At 35.5% G+C, this 23259-nt stretch overlaps 1 protein-coding gene across 4 annotated transcripts in view; it reads left to right on the top strand.

Moving 5' to 3' along the window:
- The window catches only part of PHKB (phosphorylase kinase regulatory subunit beta), a 220649-nt gene that overhangs the window by 40329 nt on the left and 157061 nt on the right, over window positions 1–23259 (top strand). For all 4 annotated transcript variants that reach the window (XM_061174410.1, XM_061174411.1, XM_061174412.1 and 1 more), the window contains 5 exons: window positions 301–390; window positions 2596–2734; window positions 7509–7608; window positions 12530–12637; window positions 15377–15457. In XM_061174410.1, coding sequence (XP_061030393.1) covers window positions 301–390; window positions 2596–2734; window positions 7509–7608; window positions 12530–12637; window positions 15377–15457 — 518 coding nt within the window. The remainder of the gene's footprint in view (window positions 1–300; window positions 391–2595; window positions 2735–7508; window positions 7609–12529; window positions 12638–15376; window positions 15458–23259) is intronic.

Genomic DNA, 23259 nt, shown 5'->3' with positions numbered 1-23259 from the left:
GAGCTACTGGACTACCACGGGAGTATTAGTGATATTTGAGATGTTAGAACCAGTGTACACGAGTTAGTTGGCTTGACTGCTGGGGGTGAGGAAGGGGATAGCTCATAACATTTAGAAATACTACAAATGCTTTCTTCTTTCTCCTTTTCCCACCCAAAATTTGACAAGTAGTGAAATGTGATAGTTCACTATAAAAATGAAAATTAGATTGCTAAGTAGAGCTTCTTCATTTGTTCAGAAGTTTCTTTGTTTATCTGGGTGAAAATGATTGAATTTGATGGGTTTTCATTTTTCTTTCAGGCTCAGTTTATGAACCTCTTAAAAGCATTAATCTTCCAAGACCTGATAATGAAACTCTGTGGGATAAATTGGATCACTATTACACAATTGGTAAGCAAAACCTGAGGAAAACATGTCCTTAGGTAGCTATGCCTTAGTTATATTATATACATTATATGGATGATGTTCTCTCATTTGGATGTTGGGGTAGTTTCAGTGCTTAGACAGCTACATATTCCAATTGCATATGATATGGGGACTAAAAGGAATCTGACAAATCTTATCTGTCCCTTGAATCATTTTGAAACTCACCAGTGTCCTCTGTGTCCTTTTAGCCTTCCTAAATATTACCAGTTTGAGAACTAGAGGCTGTCTCTTGAATAATTCTTACACAAAGATTTTGTAGAAGTATTCCTTGCTTATTTACCTATACATGGTTCCTATGTAGTCCTGAACCTTTTATATCCATTTCTAATTCATTGAGATTCAAAAGGTAATCTCAGGTTACTGTTACTGATATCAGGTACCTGTTTTTTTGGTTGCTGTTTTGTTTTTGTCACGATCAACCTGACAAATTTTGTTACTTAATGTGAGCAAGCAACTTTGAGATATGTATGTATTTAGGGGGCTCCTCCTTGTTCATCGGACCATAAGTTGGAAATGCCTATTAATTTTTTCTGTCAGTTTGCTTCTTGTGCCATTTATGTGGCCTAGCATGTCAAATATAAAATTTGATTACTTTGTCTCACTAAGGAGAAGGATTTTTTTGTTTGTGTCAACATTATGTAAAACCTTATTTCAACTTATTTTGGTCAAGATTCTGGTATATATTCTTATGTTGCCCACGTATTATCTTTGTAGCCATAACTAGCTAAAGAGATTAAACTGCCTTTTAAAAGAAATGTCAGTTTTTTACTTTGGACTATGAGGACCAGTTTTTTACTGTGCGAAAAATAATAAATACCCTGGTATTGTGAAAGAAATGATAATGTCAGTTTAGTCTGAAAAAAGAAAAAGAAATTTAAGTCTTTAATCTCTGTGATGGACCAGAGTACTTTAGACCTTTGAAAAACTGTCCTAAAGTAGTTGACATATGCCAATCTAGATTAGAGTAACTTAATTTATTTTGGGGAAAAACATTACTCATCCATTTATAGTTAGACAGGAATAAAATAGCTTTTAGGAAATGTAATTTTAGTGTGTTTATTTTTCTATTTTAGTACTCTTTTATAAAAGGTAGTAGAGTTTGCTTTCTGTATCTGCAGCTGCAGAACCTGCAGATAAGGAGGGCCTACTGTATTAACCATTTTAAATAAGGGACTTGAGTGTCTGAGGATTTTCGCATGCATGGTGGGTCCTGGAACCATCCCTGTGCATACTGAGGGACGACTGGAAAACACTGATTTCAGACTTCTTTGACTTAAGTTGAATGTTCACAAAATAATTATTTGCTTGCTGTTTTCATGTCATATAAGGATGGGATTCAGTTTTAAAATGTTAGACATATCACTAATATAATATGTAAAATGAATACATTGCTCTTCAGGTACAAATTAGTCATCAGTGAAAAACAGGATTCTGGCCTGTTTAGGGTTGAGTTAGCTTTGGATTTAGCAAATGTATACAACTCTTTGTTGTATATTTGCTTTATTTTTCCCTATTGAACTTTTTTTTTTTTTTTTTTTTTTAATTTATTTTTGGCTGTGTTGGGTCTTCGTTTCTGTGCGAGGGCTTTCTCTAGTTGCGGCAAGCGGGGGCCACTCTTCATCACGGTGCGCGGGCCTCTCACTATCGGGGAGGCCTCTCTTGTTGCGGAGCACAGGCTCCAGACGCGCAGGCTCAGTAGTTGTGGCTCACGGGCCTAGTTGCTCCACGGCATGTGGGATCTTCCCAGACCAGGGCTCGAACCCGTGTCCCCTGCATTAGCAGGCAGATTCTCAACCACTGCGCCACCAGGGAAGCCCTGAACTTATTTTTGAAAATATACTTAGTTTTTTGGTTAATCTTTTTTTTCTGTATCTGATGTTGCCTTATAACACTTACTGACATAAAGAAGGATGTGCTAAAGGCTTTTTAAATGCCAGTTAGCTGAGTTCTTTCCTCAAAAGTGGAAAGACCCCTTCATGCAGGGTGGATCCCTACTTAGGCTGCAGTTACTTACCTGGAGTTGTTTCTACATCTTCAAAAGTTTTATACTACAGCTAAGTTTAGAAACAACAAAATTGTAGGATGAGGAAACCAAAGAAGTTTAAGACCTTCAGCTCAAGGGAAATGGATGGCTGTACAATTCATTCTTTTTCTTGTTTTCAATTGCAGTCAAGTCAACATTGCTGCTGTATCAAAGTCCAACCACAGGTCTCTTTCCCACAAAAACATGTGGTGATGATCAGAAGGCCAAGATCCATGACAGTCTATACTGCGCTGCTGGGGCCTGGGCTTTGGCTCTTGCATACAGGTAAGCTGGTGTGTCTTTTACTAGTAACTCCAAGTCTAGGTAATAGGGTTTTGTAGGCCCAAGACAAATTGGGCAGCTATCTTCTGGCTCTGCTGCTGAGTCACTGTGTGACCTGCAACTGCTCACATCTCCTTTTAGGACTCTAAACCTTTCAGTTTTCCTAAGGATTTACATGAGACAAGTTCTAACATTTTATGACTTTGTGACCAAAATTTCTCATCTCTAGGTTTGTAAATCATCGTTAGTCTTTGACAGAATGAATTGCCCATTCTCTTTGAGTTGATTGGTTTCAATCACAGAGGAAATTGATGGTGATTGAATTTTACAGATGATAAAACTAGGGCCTAGAGTAGTTAACAGATTTGTTCAAAATTGCACGACTAGTAAATGACAGAGCCAGGGCCAGGACTCTTCTCCTTCCCTCTTCCAGTTTAGTGTTTTTCTCACTGTACTTCTTTGGGGTATCACTTAATAAATCTGGTTGTAAGTCAAATAATTATTTCATAAAGTAAAAGAAAAATAAATCTTTTCACAATACAAAAGTTCTCCTTACTTCATTTATTTCATTATATATGGAAAGCATCTGTTGTGGGTCCTGACACACAGTCAATAGTGATACATTTTAACCGTTACAAAAATGAGGTTTCTGAATATTAATTTTCTGAAGGTGATACATGCATGTACTTCTGATTTGAAAATTGTATCTTTCACATGAACATGATTCCTCTGTCTTAAATCATTGATGTGTTGCACTTGTAAAGAAAATCAAATAATGAGATAATATAAAGGCAGTCACCTTCAGCACTTGTTTGCTAATGTCACTACCAGCGTTTTTTACCATATTCTATGTAAGCACAATGTAGCTTCATTAAATGTCTAGCAACTACTAGTCTTAGGACCAGTAGCACCTTAACCAAGTAGTCAAGCCAGTAATGGGACAGACTGACATTAGGTGCCTCCTGATGTGACACATTACCCATATCGACTTCTTACCAAAATGTGTAAATGGCTCTATCTGTAAATAAACAATCAGACAAAGCCAGATTGTGACTACTTGTAAGACAACTTGCCTGAGCTCTTAAAAAATGTAATCATAGAAGATTAGAAAATAGGTGTGAAGATGGCTAGATTATGAGAACTACATGCAATGAGAGAACCTTGATTGAATCATGCATTAAAAAACAGTGTAAAGTATATTTTGGGGATAATTGGATTATATTTGATATACACTATATATTAGACATTATAGTATCAATTCATTGGGTATGATAATGATATTATGGTTATGTAGGAGAATGTCCTTGTTTTTAGGAGATACTTCTGAAATATGTGTGGGTAATGGTACTTCAAATACTGCAGAAAATAGATTAGAGAATGCAAGCTAATTTTAGCAACTGGTGAATCCAGGTGAAGAGTAATTGTAGCATTCTTTTAGCTTTTCTATAGATTTGAAATTTTTGTAAATAAAATGTTGGGGGAAAATTGCTTAAAAAAAAACAAGAGTACAGGCCTTTTCCCAGGAGGCTTCAAAGATCTGATAGAGAATTTAAAGTCTTTTCTTTGCTGGGGACACTATCTATGTACTAACTCCCTGGATAATTTATCTTCTTACGTACTTAAAGTAGCAGATTTTTTGTTTTACTAGCAAGCAAAATGTGTTCTATTTGGAGAAATGCAAGGGTACTTACCACAAAATTACTATGAAGCCCTTTTTACTGTCACAATATTATGTTGTGATAGTTTGTTTAGAGAATCCCCATGTTGTAAAATTCGTAGAATTTTGTTTCCAGTTCTACTTGTAAATGCTAATGAAATCATATAGATTATATTAGGAAGAATTCCTCAAAAATTAGGCTGTCAGTATTTTCTCTTCAGGAATTTATATCAATCTCTTTTTGGTAATGAATGCATAATATAAAGTTATTAATTTTTGAAAATGGGAGTAATTTGATTTTTCTAATTAGTTTTCAATCAGTCTTGTCAACAATCTCTTGAAACCTCCCTTCTGTTTGAATTTGTGTGTGTGTGCATGTGTACTGAGGACTTAAAAGGATTATTTTATGCACATTTATATTTCATATACATTAGGAGTATAATTTGATGTTATTTAATTAAATAATTGGATAAAGTCAAGAGACAATGAAGTAACTTATTTGCAAAAATACACTTTGAAATAGTTTTCCTTAAATGTAATATTACAGTTTCACTTTGTAATTTTGTTTTATTTTAGAGGGAATAAATACTAAAATGTTTGACTTTTTAAAATGTCATTTACATATCAAGTTGTAGTCCTGAATATGCCATTGTTTAAAATTATAATTATATTACACTACACCTATATTACACTATGTATAATTATATTACATTACATTATATTACATTATAATTATATGTGAATATAATTATAATTAATATAAATAAAATTTTATATTTTATATAATTATAACCATTATAATTATTTTATTTTATAAATAATTATATTGATTTACATCGTTTAGGTTAAAACTGTTCCTGAACCTAGTCAATTATACAAAATCTGTTAAAAGAAAGTTGAACCTATACTTTATGCCATACTAAAAAGTATCATGTAGGGTTTTCGCATTTTTTGTTCTTTCTAATATAACATCTAGAAAAAATCATGACTTTAAATTAGGGTTTAAATATGGAATTTAGTTTTCTTTACTTTTTATATTTGAGAAGAGTAAGTAATTTTTTTAAAAAGAGTATTGACTTGAAAAAGTACTTTCAGACTGTTTAAATGTGCATATATTAGAAATACAAAAACTCAAGGCAGACAGGATACCTTGCAGTACTGTCTAAGGGAGAGAGAGGATGCCTTCATGCAAGAAGTTAGCCAGTTCCCTCCCTTGTCAGATTTATTGCTATTTTAGGAACTGAATATAACAGGTGGCCCTAGCTTAGTGCTAGTAAACAGTCAAGTCACATGACCAAACAGTATTCTTATTTTTTTTCCTTGAAGTTTGGCTGTGTGGAAATAATGCACCAATGATAGGATTCAAGTGTTTAGTTTCTTCACTAGTTATATATTTACAAGTATGGAATTCTGGTTCAGATATAAACTCAAGACTTCATATTGTAGAAATATCTGATCAACATCTCCACATAGCTTGTGATCAATATATTGACTAAAGTTAAATTTAAAGTTATTTATCTGTTTTTTAAAATTAAAAGTATTATTGAGATCATATTAAAACTTGAATGTGCATCCACAGAGCTGGCTAAAGAGAGTAGAATATTGCCAGTTCCTTGTAGAAAATAGAGGAATTATTTTGGATCACTAGGTTCATTTTAACTCTTAGGAAAGGGAATAGATATATACTAATTGCCTAAATGTTTTTACTCAAATGCAACTGTTCTTTTATTTTCTAAGTCAGAAGAGAAATATTCTTCTGGTTCCCACTATTATTTGCAGAACAAAGGAGAAACACGAAAGCTTCATTGAAATAGGATTCCTTATTGCGACTGAATTATTCTGGAATATTTTAGTCATGGTTTAATGTATGTGGAAATTAGGGGCAGATAATTATTTTAAAGGCAATTTTAGAAAAACTTGACTTTTTTTTTTTCTGAATTATTTCTTTGTTTTAAGGTGAGGTGGGAATTATATACACAACATTTCTTTGAGCTCATTATATTCCAGATGTGCTGTTTCCTTCATTTATCAGTGCCCCGTCCACTGTTATCCGTGCCATAATTTGCTTCTATTAACACTTGGCTCTGACATCGGGGGGAAAGTATATCACAGAGCAGAATCATACTAGTTTTACTTTAGCGCCTGCATATGAAAGGAGGAATGATGTTCTAATGACAAATAACTTACTCTTTACTGACATTCACTGTACTATGTTAAAATGATCATCCTTCTTTCCATTACTGGTATGTGAGATCTGTAATTGAAAGAGGAGGTAATTATAGTATACTTTTAAATAAGGAGACAGGTGATGTTTTTTATCAAGTGAGGATAATGGCCAGATATTTTAGTTAAGATTTAGTAAAACAATGAATAAACTACTTCTATTTTTTTCATTGGTGGGTAACTCTCATTCATCTTTTTTGAAGGCCACTGATCAATAATAAAGGAACTTAAAGACAGAAGGACATCTCAACCTAGTTTAATAGTTAGGTGTTATCTGTTTTTTTTCTTTTTAAAAGCAAGAGATATAAACTATGGTCAATTGATTTTAAACTAAGACCTGAGAATATAAAACTTTATGCCCAAATGCATCATGTATCATACTGGATGCATGTTTTAGCTGAAGGCATTCCTGACTGAAGTGCCCAGCCTGGCATTATTAAACACATGGCAGAACAAAGAAGACATGTGCCTACCTTAATCTACACTTCATTGAATCCAAGTGGCCATTGCATAACCTAAAGGGATTGATATTTAAAATTGCCTCTACTCTGTAACAGTGAATTTAAAAAATCTTTTGGTGGATTTTTCCAATATAGAAATATCCTTTAAAGTTTCAGCCAAGTCAGTGTTGAAAATATTATATACTATTTTTAAAGCAATTGGCTTACTTCCTTAAAAGAAGGAGAAATTTGTGCAAGTTTCATCATGGGATTTTTTTTTTTTCCCCCAGCATTTCTACATCTGCTGGGAAATTGGAGTTTCACTGTTACAGAATTAGTAGATGTCGCCAGAACCTAGGATTAGCTAGCTAGATAGTTAAATACTTAATTATCAAAAGCTCTGCTTCCTTTTCAAATGCATTTTCAATTTGTCTCATGAGTTATCTCTCTCACCCAGGCGCATTGATGATGACAAGGGAAGGACCCACGAGCTGGAGCACTCGGCTATAAAATGTATGAGAGGAATTCTCTACTGCTATATGCGTCAGGCCGATAAGGTAAAAACACTATAGTGTGGACTGAAATTCTCACATCATTCTGAGGTATTAATTTAACCAATATAGCAATAGCATCTTCTGAAGAAGAATGTACTTTCAAAAGGTAAAGCCACGTCCTAGGGCAGTCTAGATAGGTTAAAACAGCTCTGCCTTCCCAGCCCAGGGTTTTGAAATACTGAAATTGAAGAAATACCTTAAGCAAGATTGATTGAGAACTGCTATTTGGGCTTGAATTTGTTTGTATTTTGCATCTGGTGTTTGCTTGATAAATACTCAGTTTCTCAGGAACCTCACTATATCCATAATTCTAACCAATATTGTATTACTTAAGAAAATCCTTATCAAAATTCCTTCTGGACATGTGAATACTCTGGCTTAAGTGAACTTTAGTTTAAGACTATAATAACTTCATTCATTTACATGTAAAGAGGGCAGGAATTATAGGCTTAGAAAACAGCAAACTTTACAGGGTTATTTTGGAAATTAAAGAAATAATATGCATAATAAAACTTTTTAAACTGTTAAGCTCTATACAAATATAATGTGATATTCCCCCTACTTACCTACACCTCTGTATTTCCAGGTCCTAATATAGTAAGCATCCATATATTGAATATTTACATCAGTGCGTCATGGTTCCCCAAGACCACTCCCAGGTTTGATGATTCATTAGCAAAGATGCACTTCAGTAATTAATGCAGGCAATTTTGATCACTTAATGCTTTGAATATCTCTATCATATGAATACTATATTGTTTTTGTGATAGCACCTTTTTTTAAGACCTGTATCTGAAGTCAAAATGAAAAAAAAAAAAATCACTTATATTCTGTCACCAGAAAATGGCAATGTTAGTTTACCGAGAAAGTAAATTTATGCACAGCTGATAATAGAGATATATGAAAAACCTATAATATGTCTACTGAGATTTGACTTTGCAAATCATTATTATAAAGGTTTTTCAATGCTTAAAGTATTATGTCATATTGACATATTTGAATTAAACTTGTATGTCATATAGATTGAAGTAAGTGTGATTTAAGTTATTTTTTCTTATGTGAGAAGTTTACTGTTTATTTCACATTTATCATTTCATGAATGCTTTATGTCTATGAATTCAACTTTTCTCTCAAGGAAACATTGTGAGAGCCATGAATTTTGTATGTTTGCTAACCAGGCTGACAGACTTAAATTATAATTGTTTATCAAAAGTTAGAAAATGATGTAATATAAATTTTTTTCTTTGTGACTTGTTTAACCAATTGTTAATGTCCTTTTCTAAATATTATTCAACTTTACTAACCAGTATTCACAATTATGTTTTCTTTTGAATACACGTGAATGTGACTTAAGCTGTCTTGAATTCCTTAAATTACAAAGGATTATCATTTTTTGCCTTATGTAGGTATGATGGTAGACCATTAAAATAAGTGTGAGTTGTAAGAAGGTGTAGGTCACATTAAGATTAGGTATTTCTGCATACTACAAAATGTAGGGTTTTACAAATTTTAAAACATTTTCATTGTCATAATCTTTCTTGAGTCCCATAACCTTTAGAGTAGGCATGGAGGATATTACTGTAATCCACATACGACTCAGTTGGAATGAACCATGCACCCAGCTCAGTGCGTCCCACCATACCTTCACCTCTTATTGGTGCTCACCATTTCCTTAATGACTCCATAGCAGTAGAGACTGTTACCATATTTTTATTTTTTTAAATTGCATTTTATTTATTTATTTTTGAATTTTATTTTTTTTTATGCAGCAGGTTCTTATTACTTATCTATTTTATACATATTAGTGTATATATGTCAATCCCAATCTCCCAATTCATCCCACCACCCCCACCCCCAGTTACCATATTTTTAAATATGAAATTATATCTTTTGGCCTTCACTTAAAACTAAAGTAAAGCATATTTGTAGTGTTCATGTGCTCTTTGACCTTAAGGCTCATCTTCTGAAGTAAAATCATGACTTCGAAAGTCTAAGGCTCTCCACTTTTGTTGCTTCTCATTGTAAAGCACACTTCCTGACATATTTTCTAATAATACTACCTAAAGGAGATAATTTATTATGAATTTGAGTGAATAGCGTTTTCCTTGATTTGAAGAATGTAGAGCAATCTGATTTCTATTATTGGCTTGCTGCTTGTTTTAATTTCTACTAATTAACATTAGGTCATTTTTTACCTTTAAATGTTCATATACCTATTTTTATTAACACTTCTTAAGGAGAAGCATTCAGATTTCAAAATTGATTCAGTCTGCAGTTAGTAGTTCAGAGGGCAGGGATTTGCTTTACAATAGGCTATGAATGTTGCTGTCTCTACCTCCTTCAAAAATTTATTTGTTTAAAATGCTACCAAGTAGTTTCTAATTCATGAGAAATCATTAAAATTTTATAAAGTTTATTTTTCCAGGATTCCCTTATGAGATTATTTTTCCTACCTAAGTGCATATTTTAAGTCTATAAATTAAGAATGGATGACAGCATACTCAGTACCTTTTCCTGAACGATAAACTGCTGATTCACAATGATTAAAGTTTTCAGGAAAAGTCTAAATAAAATACAAGAAGAAAAAACATTATTCTAGATTTTTTTAATCTAGAAAATTTTACTTTAATTATTCTTTATTTTTACTTGTCAAATGCCAGATATCATACAATACTAATTGATGTCCTCTTGATTTTGACTGCTTTCAAGAGTACTTTGTCTATATTTTACATACAGTATGCCCCATTAATTGTCAAAGCTTATAGAGTTTGGGTCTTTTATTTTTTCTCCAATTTTAAATTATTTGTCTTATAACAGCTTTAAGACTCAAAGCATAATTATGTAATTCCCCACTTGAGCATCTTTAATCATTTAGTAATTGCTTTTCCCCTGACACTGTGATTGAATGAATATAAAATCTCATGCTGGGTACTTGTGTGTCTTGAAGACAAATGACAAACACTGCCTTGTCAACTGCAGCAATCACTTTATTAAACTAAGAAAACCTTATCCATCTAGATCCTTATCAAGTGGGCAAAATGTATTTTGTTTTAATTTAACCACATTTTTGTCTATGAGCCCAGAATAATGTTCGACACTTTGAGATAATAGTCATGGTACTGTGAAAGTAGTGACCACATTGATTTCTATTTGTGTAGTCTAAGACAGGAGTCCCCAGCCCCTGGCCCGTGGATGGGTGCCAGTCTGCGGCCTGTTAGGAACTGGGCGGTACAGTAGGAGGTGAGCAGCGGGCGAGCGATTGAAGCTTCATCTGCTGCTCCCCATCAGTCTCATTACCACCTGAACCATCAACCCCCCACGCCCCCACCAGTGGGTCAGTGGAAAAATTGTCTTCCATGAAACCGGTCCCTGGTTGGGGACCACTGGTCTAAGACTATTGCTAGCAGTTTCAGATACTGAGAAGGGGTAGCCTTCTCACCTTCTCTGAGTTAACACTGGATAGCTTAGTCACTGCATAGATAGAGGTTGTACATCCCTACCTTTACCCTCACTCTCTCATTTCTGATTATCTTTTGCTAGGTCGTGACTTTCATTTTGTTGATTTCAACCATCGGGAGAGCTTATTTGTTTGTGCAGGGCTCCTGGGGGTGCAAAGGTGTGTTAGCCCTCTAGCACAGTACTGTCAAATAAATTTTCTGTGATGATCTAAATGTTCTCTGTTACTGTGTTGAACAGTTACAGAAGTCACTAGTCACATGTGGCTGTTGAACACTTGATATGGGGCCAGTGTAACTGAAGGACTGAATTTCTAAATTTTATATACTTGTAATTTAATTTAATTAGTCACATGTAGCTAGTGGCTACCATATTGGATAGTGTAACTTCTAGAAGCTTGCAAGATAGTGGGAGATACAGACAACTAATAAAAATAAAAGACTGGAAAAACAATTGAGGGATAAGCACCCTGATGTAGGAGTCCAGAGGAAGGAATTTTAGTTGGGGTTCAGAAGGGACTTTATAAAAGAAGGTTTTGTTTTGTTTTTTTGAGATAAGACTTTAAGGATGGAGAAGAAATTTAAAGATAGAGAAGAGAATATGGTTCTATGTGGTTCCTTAGCCAAGTGAAACAAGACAAGATCGTGAATACCCAGATACCATCAAAGAGAGAAGAAAGCCATTGCCTTACATAGAGCTATGTGTCATTCTATTCATTCTCTGTTCCTATTTATCTCCTACTTCCAGGAACTAGTACTTGGCATACTTGGCATACAACTGATCAGTAAATGTTTGCCGAATTGAATTAATATCTGTTTGTCCTTGGAGTTTGTCTTTTTGTCATTTAGTAATTACTTAGTATTCTAAAATGGTTAAATTTTTTGTTTAGTTAATAAGTAAAGGTATGGCCTATATTCGCTTGGAATTGGTGCCTTAGTAATGAGAGTATGTGTGGCAAAAGAAATGAAAACATGTTGACAAGAGCATGCGTTACAATTTGTGATCCTTGGAGAAAGAAAAAGCATTTGAAGTTTTGAACACTTACTGAATTAGAATGTCGCCTTTCATTGAGTGTCATGTAAGCATTTCCAAATAGCAGTACAGTGGGATACAATCCCTGAAATCCTGTCCCACAGAATAAATCGTTATTTGACTCTAAAATAAGATGCAAAACATTACAAAAGCCAATGCTACTACATTAACAAGCTCCCTATTACACTTGAGTTGCTATGTTTGTGAAATATCAATTAAGTATTTAACAATCGTGTTAACTGTTAAATTAATAGTTATGAGTTGTCTGTGTTTTGTTTCTTTAGAAAAAGTAATAACACTTCTGCCTTTTTCTATCCTCTGTCTATAAGCTGTTGCTTTCCCCATTAAAAAATGTCTTGAAAAATAATTTATAATCTCTGATCTTGAATGAGAATGTGAATTAGTAGCATTATTCAAATTTTATATTTGATTCTAGGTCCAGCAGTTTAAGCAGGATCCACGCCCGACAACATGTCTTCACTCTGTTTTCAACGTACATACAGGAGATGAGATTCTCTCCTATGAGGAATATGGTCATCTTCAGGTAAAAAGAGAAGATTACAAATTTTCTTCTCCATTTATACTCTACATCATAGAAGATTTGAGGCTATTTACAATTTTTAAAAAGTAGATTTCATAAATTGTTCAAAACAGTAGTAGAAAATCAACCATGAAATGAAGATATCCCACCAGGACTGAATTAGGTATTGTGATTGAACATTAAATTTGACTGAGTTCTTGGTCCAAAAGCAAAAAGGGCAGGTGGATAGATTATAATATTATTACTATCTAGAAGAAGGAATCCTACAGCTCTTTCAGTGACAAAAGCTTGTTCTTATTACCAAATTTAGAGGAATTTCAATATTTAGGAACTAGGGAATAAAAGACAATTAGCAGTAATATAACAGCAAATCAGAAGTTTTTGTTACATGACAGTTCATTTTTAATATATCAACCTTCAATAAAGCTAAAAACATACAACTAAAATGTAATTCCAAAGGCATTTCTGGAGTCTATAAATTTTATCTTACATACTATATTAAATTTTGTATATAAATGTTATATGCTAAGAATACACCGTAAGACTTTGTTTTGTTTTCACTTTTTCTCTCACATCTGTGTACTCCTTGTAGCAGGACATCCTATTGCCTTGTTTCTAGGATACAAATGTTATATATGCTGTTTATCTTTAATGGATTTTCTTCCTGTTCATCATTTGGTTCTGCAGTCTTTAGGATAGAATACTTATTATTCATATATTCCTTACTAAAATAAGAGTATCTCCTTTGTATAGTTCCTCTCTCTCTAGAGATCTGAAATGTCTTACTTTAGTATGACTCCTCCAAACACAGAAAGTTGTGTCCCCATTTCTAGGCAGTAGAAACTCTTACATTTATTTGTAACCTGTTCCTTGGAGATTTAGTGTTACATGAATAGGTAGCTACCCAACCTTCTCCTTGTAATTATCACCTAATTAGGTTTTCTGTACCTTTTGCTTTGACAAATACATTTACTATTGACATAGGGTTTTCAGAAGATAGTGGCTCATTTATTTTTGTATCTCAGAATTTAAGCTCAGTCCCTGGCACACGGTAGCTTTCAAATAAATGCTGGTCAACCTGTTATTTAGTAGTCCCTGTACAATTTACCACTTACTGTTATTTTCTCACAGAAGCCTCCTGAAAGTCAGAGCAGTGAGCTCTTTGAGGTGTTGCTGTAAGTGGCTGTCAATAGTAATGAAATTTCTTTGAGGTCGTTTCTGACAGGCCAGTGTCAGTGCTCTAAGAAAATATTTGGGTGACCTTGGCAATGGGATGAAACTCTTCCCTACTGTGTTCTGAGAAAAGTCCCACAAGAGTTGATGTTGATCTCAAGTACCTAAAAACTGGAATCCTCTGTCTTTTTATGTGGCCCACTTGGACCTTGACAAGACCCCCGACACACACTGGACTTTGAGTGCTGGGAAATCAGGAGATGTTCACGATAGTCCTGGTTCCTGAGAGAGCTACCCCCACTGGTAGGCCCTGGCAGCCCAGGGCTGCTTTGTCCAAGGCATCTAGGGCACAAATAATTTTCTGCCCCAACTTTCTGTCAATTATTCAGAAAGGACTGGAGGAGAGTCAAGGAAGGCACAAGGTACCAAGGCTGTTAGTGGGTAATAATCTTTTGGGTTAGAATTATATGGGGAGAAAATTACATCTTGCCTTCTCTTTGTTTTTAACTCAAGTTAGCAGTTTGCTGGCTAAATGAAAAATTTTCACTGCTTCCCATTTATTTATTTGTTTGTTTATTACATAACAGCTTTATTGAGATATAATTCGCATAATATACAGTTTGCCTATGTAAAGTATATATAACTCAGTGGTTTTTAACATATTCACAAAGTTGTGCAGCCAACATCACAGTCAGTTTCAGAACATCTTCATCACCCCATAAAGAAATCCTGTACCTATTAGCAGTCACTCCCCATCTCCTTCAAAGACCCCAACCCTAGGCAATTACCAGTCTACTTTCTGTCTCTGTGAATAAGCCTATTTTGTACATTTATATAAATGGAATCATACAACATATGGTCTTACGTGACTGATTTCTTTCACTTAGCATAATGTTTTCAAGGTTTGTCCATGTTGTAGTATTTATCTTTCACTGCTGGTTTTCTCTAGAAAATTTAGAACATCCCATTCAGAATTCTATGAGAATCTTTATTTTTGGTTAAAGTGGACATTATTGTCTTTTTCTTTGTTTTGTTTAGATCATATAATGTTTATCTTTAATAAACTAATAAACTAAGAGAAAAAACTCATTTGTTCATAAATAGATTTTAAATTATTGATTACTGTGTTCCAGCAGTTGCTTACATAAGTTCTGTATTCTCTGAATACAAGATGCACTGCCTATTGTTTATGGTGTACTGGCATAGTCCTAATGTCTTAATTGCCAAACAGTTTTTTCATTTACATACATTTGAGTTGGATTGACATTACATAGCTGCCTGTGGGGCAAAACTGTTTCAAAGTAGAAGTACTTAGCAAATGTTGTAAAAATAGTCCCTAATTAGCTGTTTATAACCATCACAATGAATTTGAGGATTTTAGAGTTTTACATACAAAGCTGAGATTTTATTATGAACTAAATCCACAGCGCTTTTATTTTTCATAGGAAAGGAAATAGTTTTTATATGCCACTACTAGAGCAAAAGACTTGTAATTTTAGCTTCTACATTTAATTTCATAAGATAGTATTTTTGTTGTTTCCTTTAACCTATTATAATGTTTGTTTTCAGATAAATGCGGTGTCACTCTATCTCCTTTACCTTGTGGAAATGATTTCCTCAGGACTCCAGATTATCTATAACACTGATGAGGTATGATTTCCCCAAATTCTCTAGTACTAAATTTCATCTCTGAGAATATCTTTCTTCTTTTACTTTTTCAAACTTATTTTTAGTTTTATAAAATGGATTATTCTTAAATTCATATAGCCAGATGGTGGATTTTGGATACTCAGGCAAAAAAGTCTTTATATTTTCAATGCAAAGCACTTTAAAAATGAACAAAATATGTAACAGGTTATAAAACTTTACTCCTCTGAAGGCTGTATTTCAGGTGATCTGAAATAAAAACTTGTAACTTTCAGAAATTTTAGTAACAATGAAAATAAAATAGCATTTGCAGATTTTCTCAGAATTATTATGTCTTCTTTCATATCATTGCTTTTTGTAACCCATCCTTTTAAAAGTAAAAAAATACGTTTATTATATTTTGTTATTTTTATTTGTCCGACCTCAGTAGAGTTCTTGATGCTTTCCAAAAGATAAGTACCATGTTCTTATTCTTATTAGGATATTTGAAAATAATTTATATGACAAAGTTGAGAAACATTTCTTTCATAGGCAATAATGCTTGAACAAACACACAGACAGACCCACGTGCTAACACATTTTGAAATATGGCCACAGTTGGAGCAAAAAGCTTTCATTATTGAGATGGTCTATACAGTGAGAATTCCATCAAAGAGCAGGTATATTATATACTTATTATTTTTCTCCTGTGATCCATGCAGGGAGAACAATTGTATCATATACTAAACACCACAGTCATCACTGAACTGCACTGAGGGTGCTGTGGAATTGGTACATGTAGTCCTGCCCTCTAGCAGTTCATAATCTTATACATTCATCCAGTTGTGCCTTTTTAATACACATAAGTAAAACCTCTTTAGAAGTGTAGCTATATAATAAAGAAACAATAATGATAAGAAGAAATTAGGACTTCCCTGTTGGCACAGTGGCTAAGAATCCGCCTGCCAACGCAGGGGACCCGGGTTCAATCCCTGGTCCAGGAAGATCCCACATGCCACGGAGCAACTGGGCCTGTGCGCCACAACTACTGAGCCTGCGCTCTAGAGACTGTGAGCTGCAACTACTGAAGCACGCGTGCCTAGAGCCTGTGCTCCGCAACAAGAGAAGCCACTGCAATGAGAAGCCCGCGCACCGCAACAAAAAGTATCTCCTTCTCACCGCAAGTAGAGAGAGCCCGCGCGCAGCAATGAATACCCAACGCAGCCAAAAATAAATAAATAAATTTATTTAAAAAAAAAGAAAAAGAAACCTTTGGGACCAAAAAAGTTTTAGATATCAATTTTTTGTGTGTGTTTTGAAAAGGTGATAAGATACCTTATTTATGTTATAACCCCAGCAGGGTTTAGGGCAAAACCGCATACATAGCACCTTAATATTTTTACATTGACATATGCATATTCACATAAAGTACAATAAATAAGGCAGATAATCTGATGTCAGTTATGGGTTTTGCTGACAAATGAGTTAAGAAAAAATGAGTTTCAGAGTTTGTGGGATTTTCATATTGTAAATAAGAGATGGTAGACCTGAATACTAATTAGAGGTGGAGGGGAAAAACACATTAAACAAAGAAAAATTAAGAACTGTGGTCTAGTGCAGTTTGAGTTAGGAGAAAGAAGTCAGAGTTTTCCCCAAGTAGGGGAGATTTGAACTGGGACTAAAGGAAGGTTCATAAAAAAGTGTTTCAGTTGAAATGAGCAAGACCAAGCCCAATTGGAATCTACGGTTCCTGCCAGACTGTGGAGTACATATTGGCACGCAGGCTTAGGGTGGGAAGGTGATGGAGGGTTTGAATGTTAGACATGAGAATTGTGATACTGCGTCAAGATTCACAGAACCTTTTTTTTTTTTTTAAACATCTTTATTGAAGTATAATTGCTTTACAATGGTGTGTTAGCTTCTGCTTTATAACAAAGTGAATCAGTTATACATATACATATGTTCCCATATCTCTTCCCTCTTGCATCTCCCTCCCTCCCACCCTCCCTATCCCACCCCTCTAGGTGGTCACAAAGCACCGAGCTGATCTCCCTGTGCTATGCGGCTGCTTCCCACTAGCTATCTATTTTACATTTGGTAGTGTATATATGTCCATGACACTCTCTCACCCTATCACATCTCACCCCTCCCCCTCCCCATATCCTCAAGTCCATTCTCTAGTAGGTCTGTGTCTTTATTCCCGTCTTGCCACTAGGTTCTTCATGACCTTTTTTTTTTTTTTCCTTAGATTCCATATATATGTGTTAGCATACTGTATTTGTTTTTCTCTTTCTGACTTACTTCACTCTGTATGACAGACTCTAACTCCATCCACCTCATTACAAATACCTCCATTTCATTTCTTTTTATGGCTGAGTAATATTCCATTGTATATATGTGCCACATCTTCTTTATCCATTCATCCGATGATGGACACCTAGGTTGCTTCCATGTCCTGGCTATTGTAAACAGAGCTGCAATGAATATTTTGGTACATGACTCTTTCTGAATTATGGTTTTCTCAGGGTATATGCCCAGTAGTGGGATTGCTGGGTCGTATGGTAGTTCTATTTTTAGTTTTTTAAGGAACCTCCATACTGTTCTCCATAGTGGCTGTATCAATTTACATTCCCACCAACAGTGCAAGAGGGTTCCCTTTTCTCCACACCCTCTCCAGCATTTATTGTTTCTAGATTTTTTGATGATGGCCATTCTGACTGGTGTGAGATGATACCTCATGGTAGTTTTGATTTGCATTTCTCTAATGATTAATGATGTTGAGCATTCTTTCATGTGTCTGTTGGCAATCTGTATATCTTCTTTGGAGAAATGTCTATTTAGGTCTTCTGCCCATTTTTGGATTGGGTTGTTTGTTTTTTTGTTATTGAGCTGCATGAGCTGCTTGTAAATCTTGGAGATTAATCCTTTGTCAGTTACTTCATTTGCAAATATTTTCTCCCATTCTGAGGGTTGTCTTTTGGTCTTGTTTATGGTTTCCTTTGCTGTGCAAAAGCTTTTAAGTTTCATTAGGTCCCATTTGTTTATTTGTGTTTTTATTTCCATTTCTCTAGTAGCTGGGTCAAAAAGGATCTTGCTGTGATTTATGTCATAGAGTGTTCTGCCTATGTTTTCCTCTAAGAGTTTGATAGTGTCTGGCCTTACACTTAGGTCTTTAATCCATTTTGAGTTTATTTTTGTGTATGGTGTCAGGGAGTGTTCTAATTTCATACTTTTACATGTACCTGTCCAATTTTCCCAGCACCACTTATTGAAGAGACTGTCTTTTCTCCACTGTATATGCTTGCCTCCTTTATCAAAGATAAGGTGACCATATGTGCGTGGGCTTATCTCTGGGCTTTCTATCCTGTTCCATTGATCTATATTTCTGTTTTTGTGCCAGTACCAAACTGTCTTGATTACTGTAGCTTTGTAATATAGTCTGAAGTCAGGGAGCCTGATTCCTCCAGCTCCATTTTTCGTTCTCAAGATTGCTTTGGCTATTCGGGGTCTTTTGTGTTTCCATACAAATTGTGAAATTTTTTGTTCTAGTTCTGTGAAAAATGCCAGTGGTAGTTTGATGGGGATTGCATTGAATCTGTAGATTGCTTTGGGTAGCAGAGTCATTTTCACAATGTTGATTCTTCCAATCCAAGAACATGGTATATCTCTCCATCTATTTGTATCATCTTTAATTTCTTTCATCAGTGTCCTATAATTTTCTGCATACAGGTCTTTTGTCTCCTTAGGTAGGTTTATTCCTAGATATTTTATTCTTTTTGTTGCAATGGTAAACGGGAGTGTTTTCTTAATTTCACTTTCAGATTTTTCATCATTAGTATATAGGAATGCAATAGGTTTCTGTGCATTAATTTTGTATCCTGCTACTTTACCAAATTCATTGATTAGCTCTAGTAGTTTTCTAGTAGCATCTTTAGGATTCTCTAAGTATAGTATCATGTCATCTGCAAACAGTGACAGCTTTACTTCTTCTTTTCCGATTTGGATTCCTTTTATTTCTTTTTCTTCTCTGATTGCTGTGGCTAACACTTCCAAAACTATGTTGAATAATAGTGGTGAGAGTGGGCAACCTTGTCTTGTTCCTGATCTTAGTGGAAATGGTTTCAGTTTTTCACCATTGAGGACGATGTTGGCTGTGGGTTTGTCATATATGGCCTTTATTATGTTGAGGAAAGTTCCCTCTATGCCTACTTTCTGCAGGGCTTTTATCATAAATGGGTGTTGAATTTTGTCGAAAGCTTTCTCTGCATCTATTGAGATGATCATATGGTTTTTCTTCTTCAGTGTGTTAATATGATGTATCACGTTGATTGATTTGCGTATATTGAAGAATCCTTGCATTCCTGGAATAAACCCCACTTGATCATGGTGTATAATCTTTTTAATGTGCTGTTGGATTCTGTTTGCTAGTATTTTGTTGAGGATTTTTGCATCTATGTTCATCAGTGATATTGGCCTGTAGTTTTCTTTCTTTGTGACATCTTTGTCTGGTTTTGGTATCAGGGTGATGGTGGCCTCGTAGAATGAGTTTAGGAGTGTTCCTCCCTCTGCAATATTTTGGAAGAGTTTGAGAAGGATAGGTGTTAGCTCTTCTCTAAATGTTTGATAGAATTCGCCTGTGAAGCCATCTGGTCCTGGGCTTTTGTGTGTTGGAAGATTTTTAATCACAGTTTCAATTTCAGTGCTTGTGATTGGTCTGTTCATATTTTCTATTTCTTCCTGGTTCAGTCTCGGCACGTTGTGCATTTCTAAGAATCTGTCCATTTCTTCCAGGTTGTCCATTTTATTGGCATAGAGTTGCTTGTAGTAATCTCTCATGATCGTTTGTATTTCTGCAGTGTCAGTGGTTACTTCTCCTTTTTCATTTCTAATTCTATTGATTTGAGTCTTCTCCCTTTTTCTCTTGATGAGTCTGGCTAATGGTTTATCAATTTTGTTTATCTTCTCAAAGAACCAGCTTTTAGTTTCATTGATTTTTGCTATTGTTTCCTTCATTTCTTTTTCATTTATTTCTGATCTGATCTTTATGATTTCTTTCCTTCTGTTAGCTTTGGGGTTTTTTTGTTCTTCTTTCTCTAATTGCTTTAGGTGCAAGGTTAGGTTGTTTATTCGAGATGTTTCCTGTTTCTTGATGTAGGCTTGTATTGCTATAAACTTCCCTCTTAGAACTGCTTTTGCTGCATCCCATAGGTTTTGGGTCGTTGTGTCTCCATTGTCATTTGTTTCTAGGTATTTTTTGATTTCCCCTTTGATTTCTTCAGTGATCACTTCGTTATTAAGTAGTGTATTGTGTAGCCTCCATGTGTTTGTATTTTTTACAGATCTTTTCCTGTAATTGATATCTAGTCTCATAGCGTTGTGGTCGGAAAAGATACTTGATACGATTTCAATTTTTTTAAATTTACCAAGGCTTGATTTGTGACCCAAGATATGATCTATCCTGGAGAATGTTCCATGAGCACTTGAGAAAAATGTGTATTCTGTTGTTTTTGGGTGGAGTGTCCTGTAAATATCAATTAAGTCCATCTTGTTTAATGTATCATTTAAAGCTTGTGTTTCCTTATTTATTTTCATTTTGGCTGATCTGTCCATTGGTGAAAGTGGGGTGTTAAAGTCCCCTACTATGATTGTGTTACTGTCGATTTCCCCTTTTACGGCTGTTAGTATTTGCCTTATGTATTGAGGTGCTCCTATGTTGGGTGCATAAATATTTACAATTGTTATACCTTCCTCTTGGATCGATCCCTTGATCATTATATAGTGTCCTTCTTTGTCTCTTGTAATTGTCTTTATTTTAAAGTCTATTTTGTCTGATCTGAGAATTGCTACTCCAGCTTTCTTTTGATTTCCATTTGCATGGAATATCTTTTTCCATCCCCTCACTTTCAGTCTGTATGTGTCTCTAGGTCTGAAGTGGGTCTCTTGTAGACAGCATATATATGGGTCTTGTTTTTGTATCCTTTCAGCCAGTCTGTGTCTTTTGGTGGGAGCATTTAATCCATTTACATTTAAGGTAATTATCGATATGTATGTTCCTATTCCCATTTTCTTAAATGTTTTGGGTTTGTTATTGTAGGTGTTTTCCTTCTCTTGTGTTTCTTGCCTAGAGAAGTTCCTTTAGCATTTGCTGTAAAGCTGGTTTGGTGGTGCTGAACTCTCTCAGCTTTTGCTTGTTTGTAAAGGTTTTAATTTCTCCATTGAATCTGAATGAGATCCTTTCTGGGTAGAGTAATCTTGGTTGTAGGTTTTTCTCCTTCATCACTTTAAGTATATCCTGCCACTCCCTTCTGGCTTGCAGAGTTTCTGCTGAAAGATCAGCTGTTAACCTTATGGGGATGCCCTTGTGTGTTATTTGTTGTTTTTCCCTTGCTGCTTTTAATATGTTTTCTTTATATTTAATTTTTGATAGTTTGATTAATATGTGTCTTGGTGTGTTTCTCCTTGGATTTATCCTGTATGGGACTCTTGGTGCTTCTAGGACTTGATTAACTATTTCCTTTCCCATATTAGGGAAGTTTTCAACTATAATCTCTTCAAATATTTTCTCAGTCCCTTTCTTTTTCACTTCTTCTTCTGTGACCCGTATGATTCGAATGTTGGTGCGTTTAATGTTGTCCCAGAGGTCTCTGAGACTGTCCTCAGTTCTTTTCATTCTTTTTTCTTTATTCTGCTCTGCAGTAGTTATTTCCACGATTTTATCTTCCAGGTCACTTATCGTTCTTCTGCCTCAGTTATTCTGCTATTGGTCCCTTTTAGAGTATTTTTAATTTCATTTACTGTGTTATTCATCGTTGCTTGTTTCCTCTTCAGTTCTTCTACGTCCTTGTTAAATGTTTCTTGCATTTTGTCTATTCTATTTCCAAGATTTTGTGTCATCTTTACTATCATTATTTTGAATTCTTTTTCAGGTAGGCTGCCTATTTTCTCTTCATTTGTTAGGTCTGGTGTGTTTTTTAAAAATAGAAAATAAGGAAAAAATTATTAAGAAAACATTTATTAGGGAAAAAAAATTTTTAAGTAAGAAAAAAAAAAACAAACGGACGGACCTAACCCTAGGACTAACGGTGAGAGCAAAGCTATACAGACAAAATCTCACCCAGAAGCATACACATATACACTCACAAAAAAAGGAAAAGGGGAAAAATTAATATATCCTGCTCCCAAAGTCCATCTCCTAAATTTGGGATGATTCGTTGTCTATTCAGGTATTCAACAGATGCAGGCATATCAAGTTGTTTGTGGAGCTTTAATCCGCTGCTTCTGAGGCTGCTGGGAGAGATTTCCCTTTCTCTTCTTTGTTCGTACAGCTCCCGGGGTTCAGCTTTGGATTTGGACCCGCCTCTGCATGTAGGTCGCCTGAGGGCGTCTGTTCCCCGCCCAGACAGAACGGGGTTAAAGGAGCAGCTGCTTAGGGCGCTCTGGCTCACTCAGCCCAGGGGGAGGGAGCGGTACGGTGGAGGCGGGGCGAGCCTGCGGCGGCAGAAGCCGGCTTTAAGTTGCAGCAGCCTGAGCTCTCCCGGGGAAGTTGGCCCCGGATCACGGGAGCTTGGCCGTGGCGGGCTGCACTGGCTCCCGGGAGGGGCGGTGTGGAGAGTGACCTGTGCTCGCACACAGGCTTTTTGGTGGCAGCAGCAGCAGCCTTAGCGTCTCATGCCCGTCTCTGGTGTCCGCGCTGATAGCCGTGGCTCGCACCCGCCTCTGGGGTCCGCGCTGATAGCCGCGGCTCGCCCCCGACTCTGGGGTCCGCGCTGATAGCCGTGGCTCGCGCCCATCTCTGGGGTCCGCGCTGATAACCGCAGCTCGCACCC

The sequence above is a fragment of the Eubalaena glacialis genome, chromosome 18 (genome assembly GCF_028564815.1).
Source record: "Eubalaena glacialis isolate mEubGla1 chromosome 18, mEubGla1.1.hap2.+ XY, whole genome shotgun sequence".
Classification (NCBI taxonomy): Eukaryota; Metazoa; Chordata; class Mammalia; order Artiodactyla; family Balaenidae; genus Eubalaena; species Eubalaena glacialis.
Note: the sequence above shows the minus strand (reverse complement) of the source record. Positions and strands in the feature narration are given on the sequence as shown.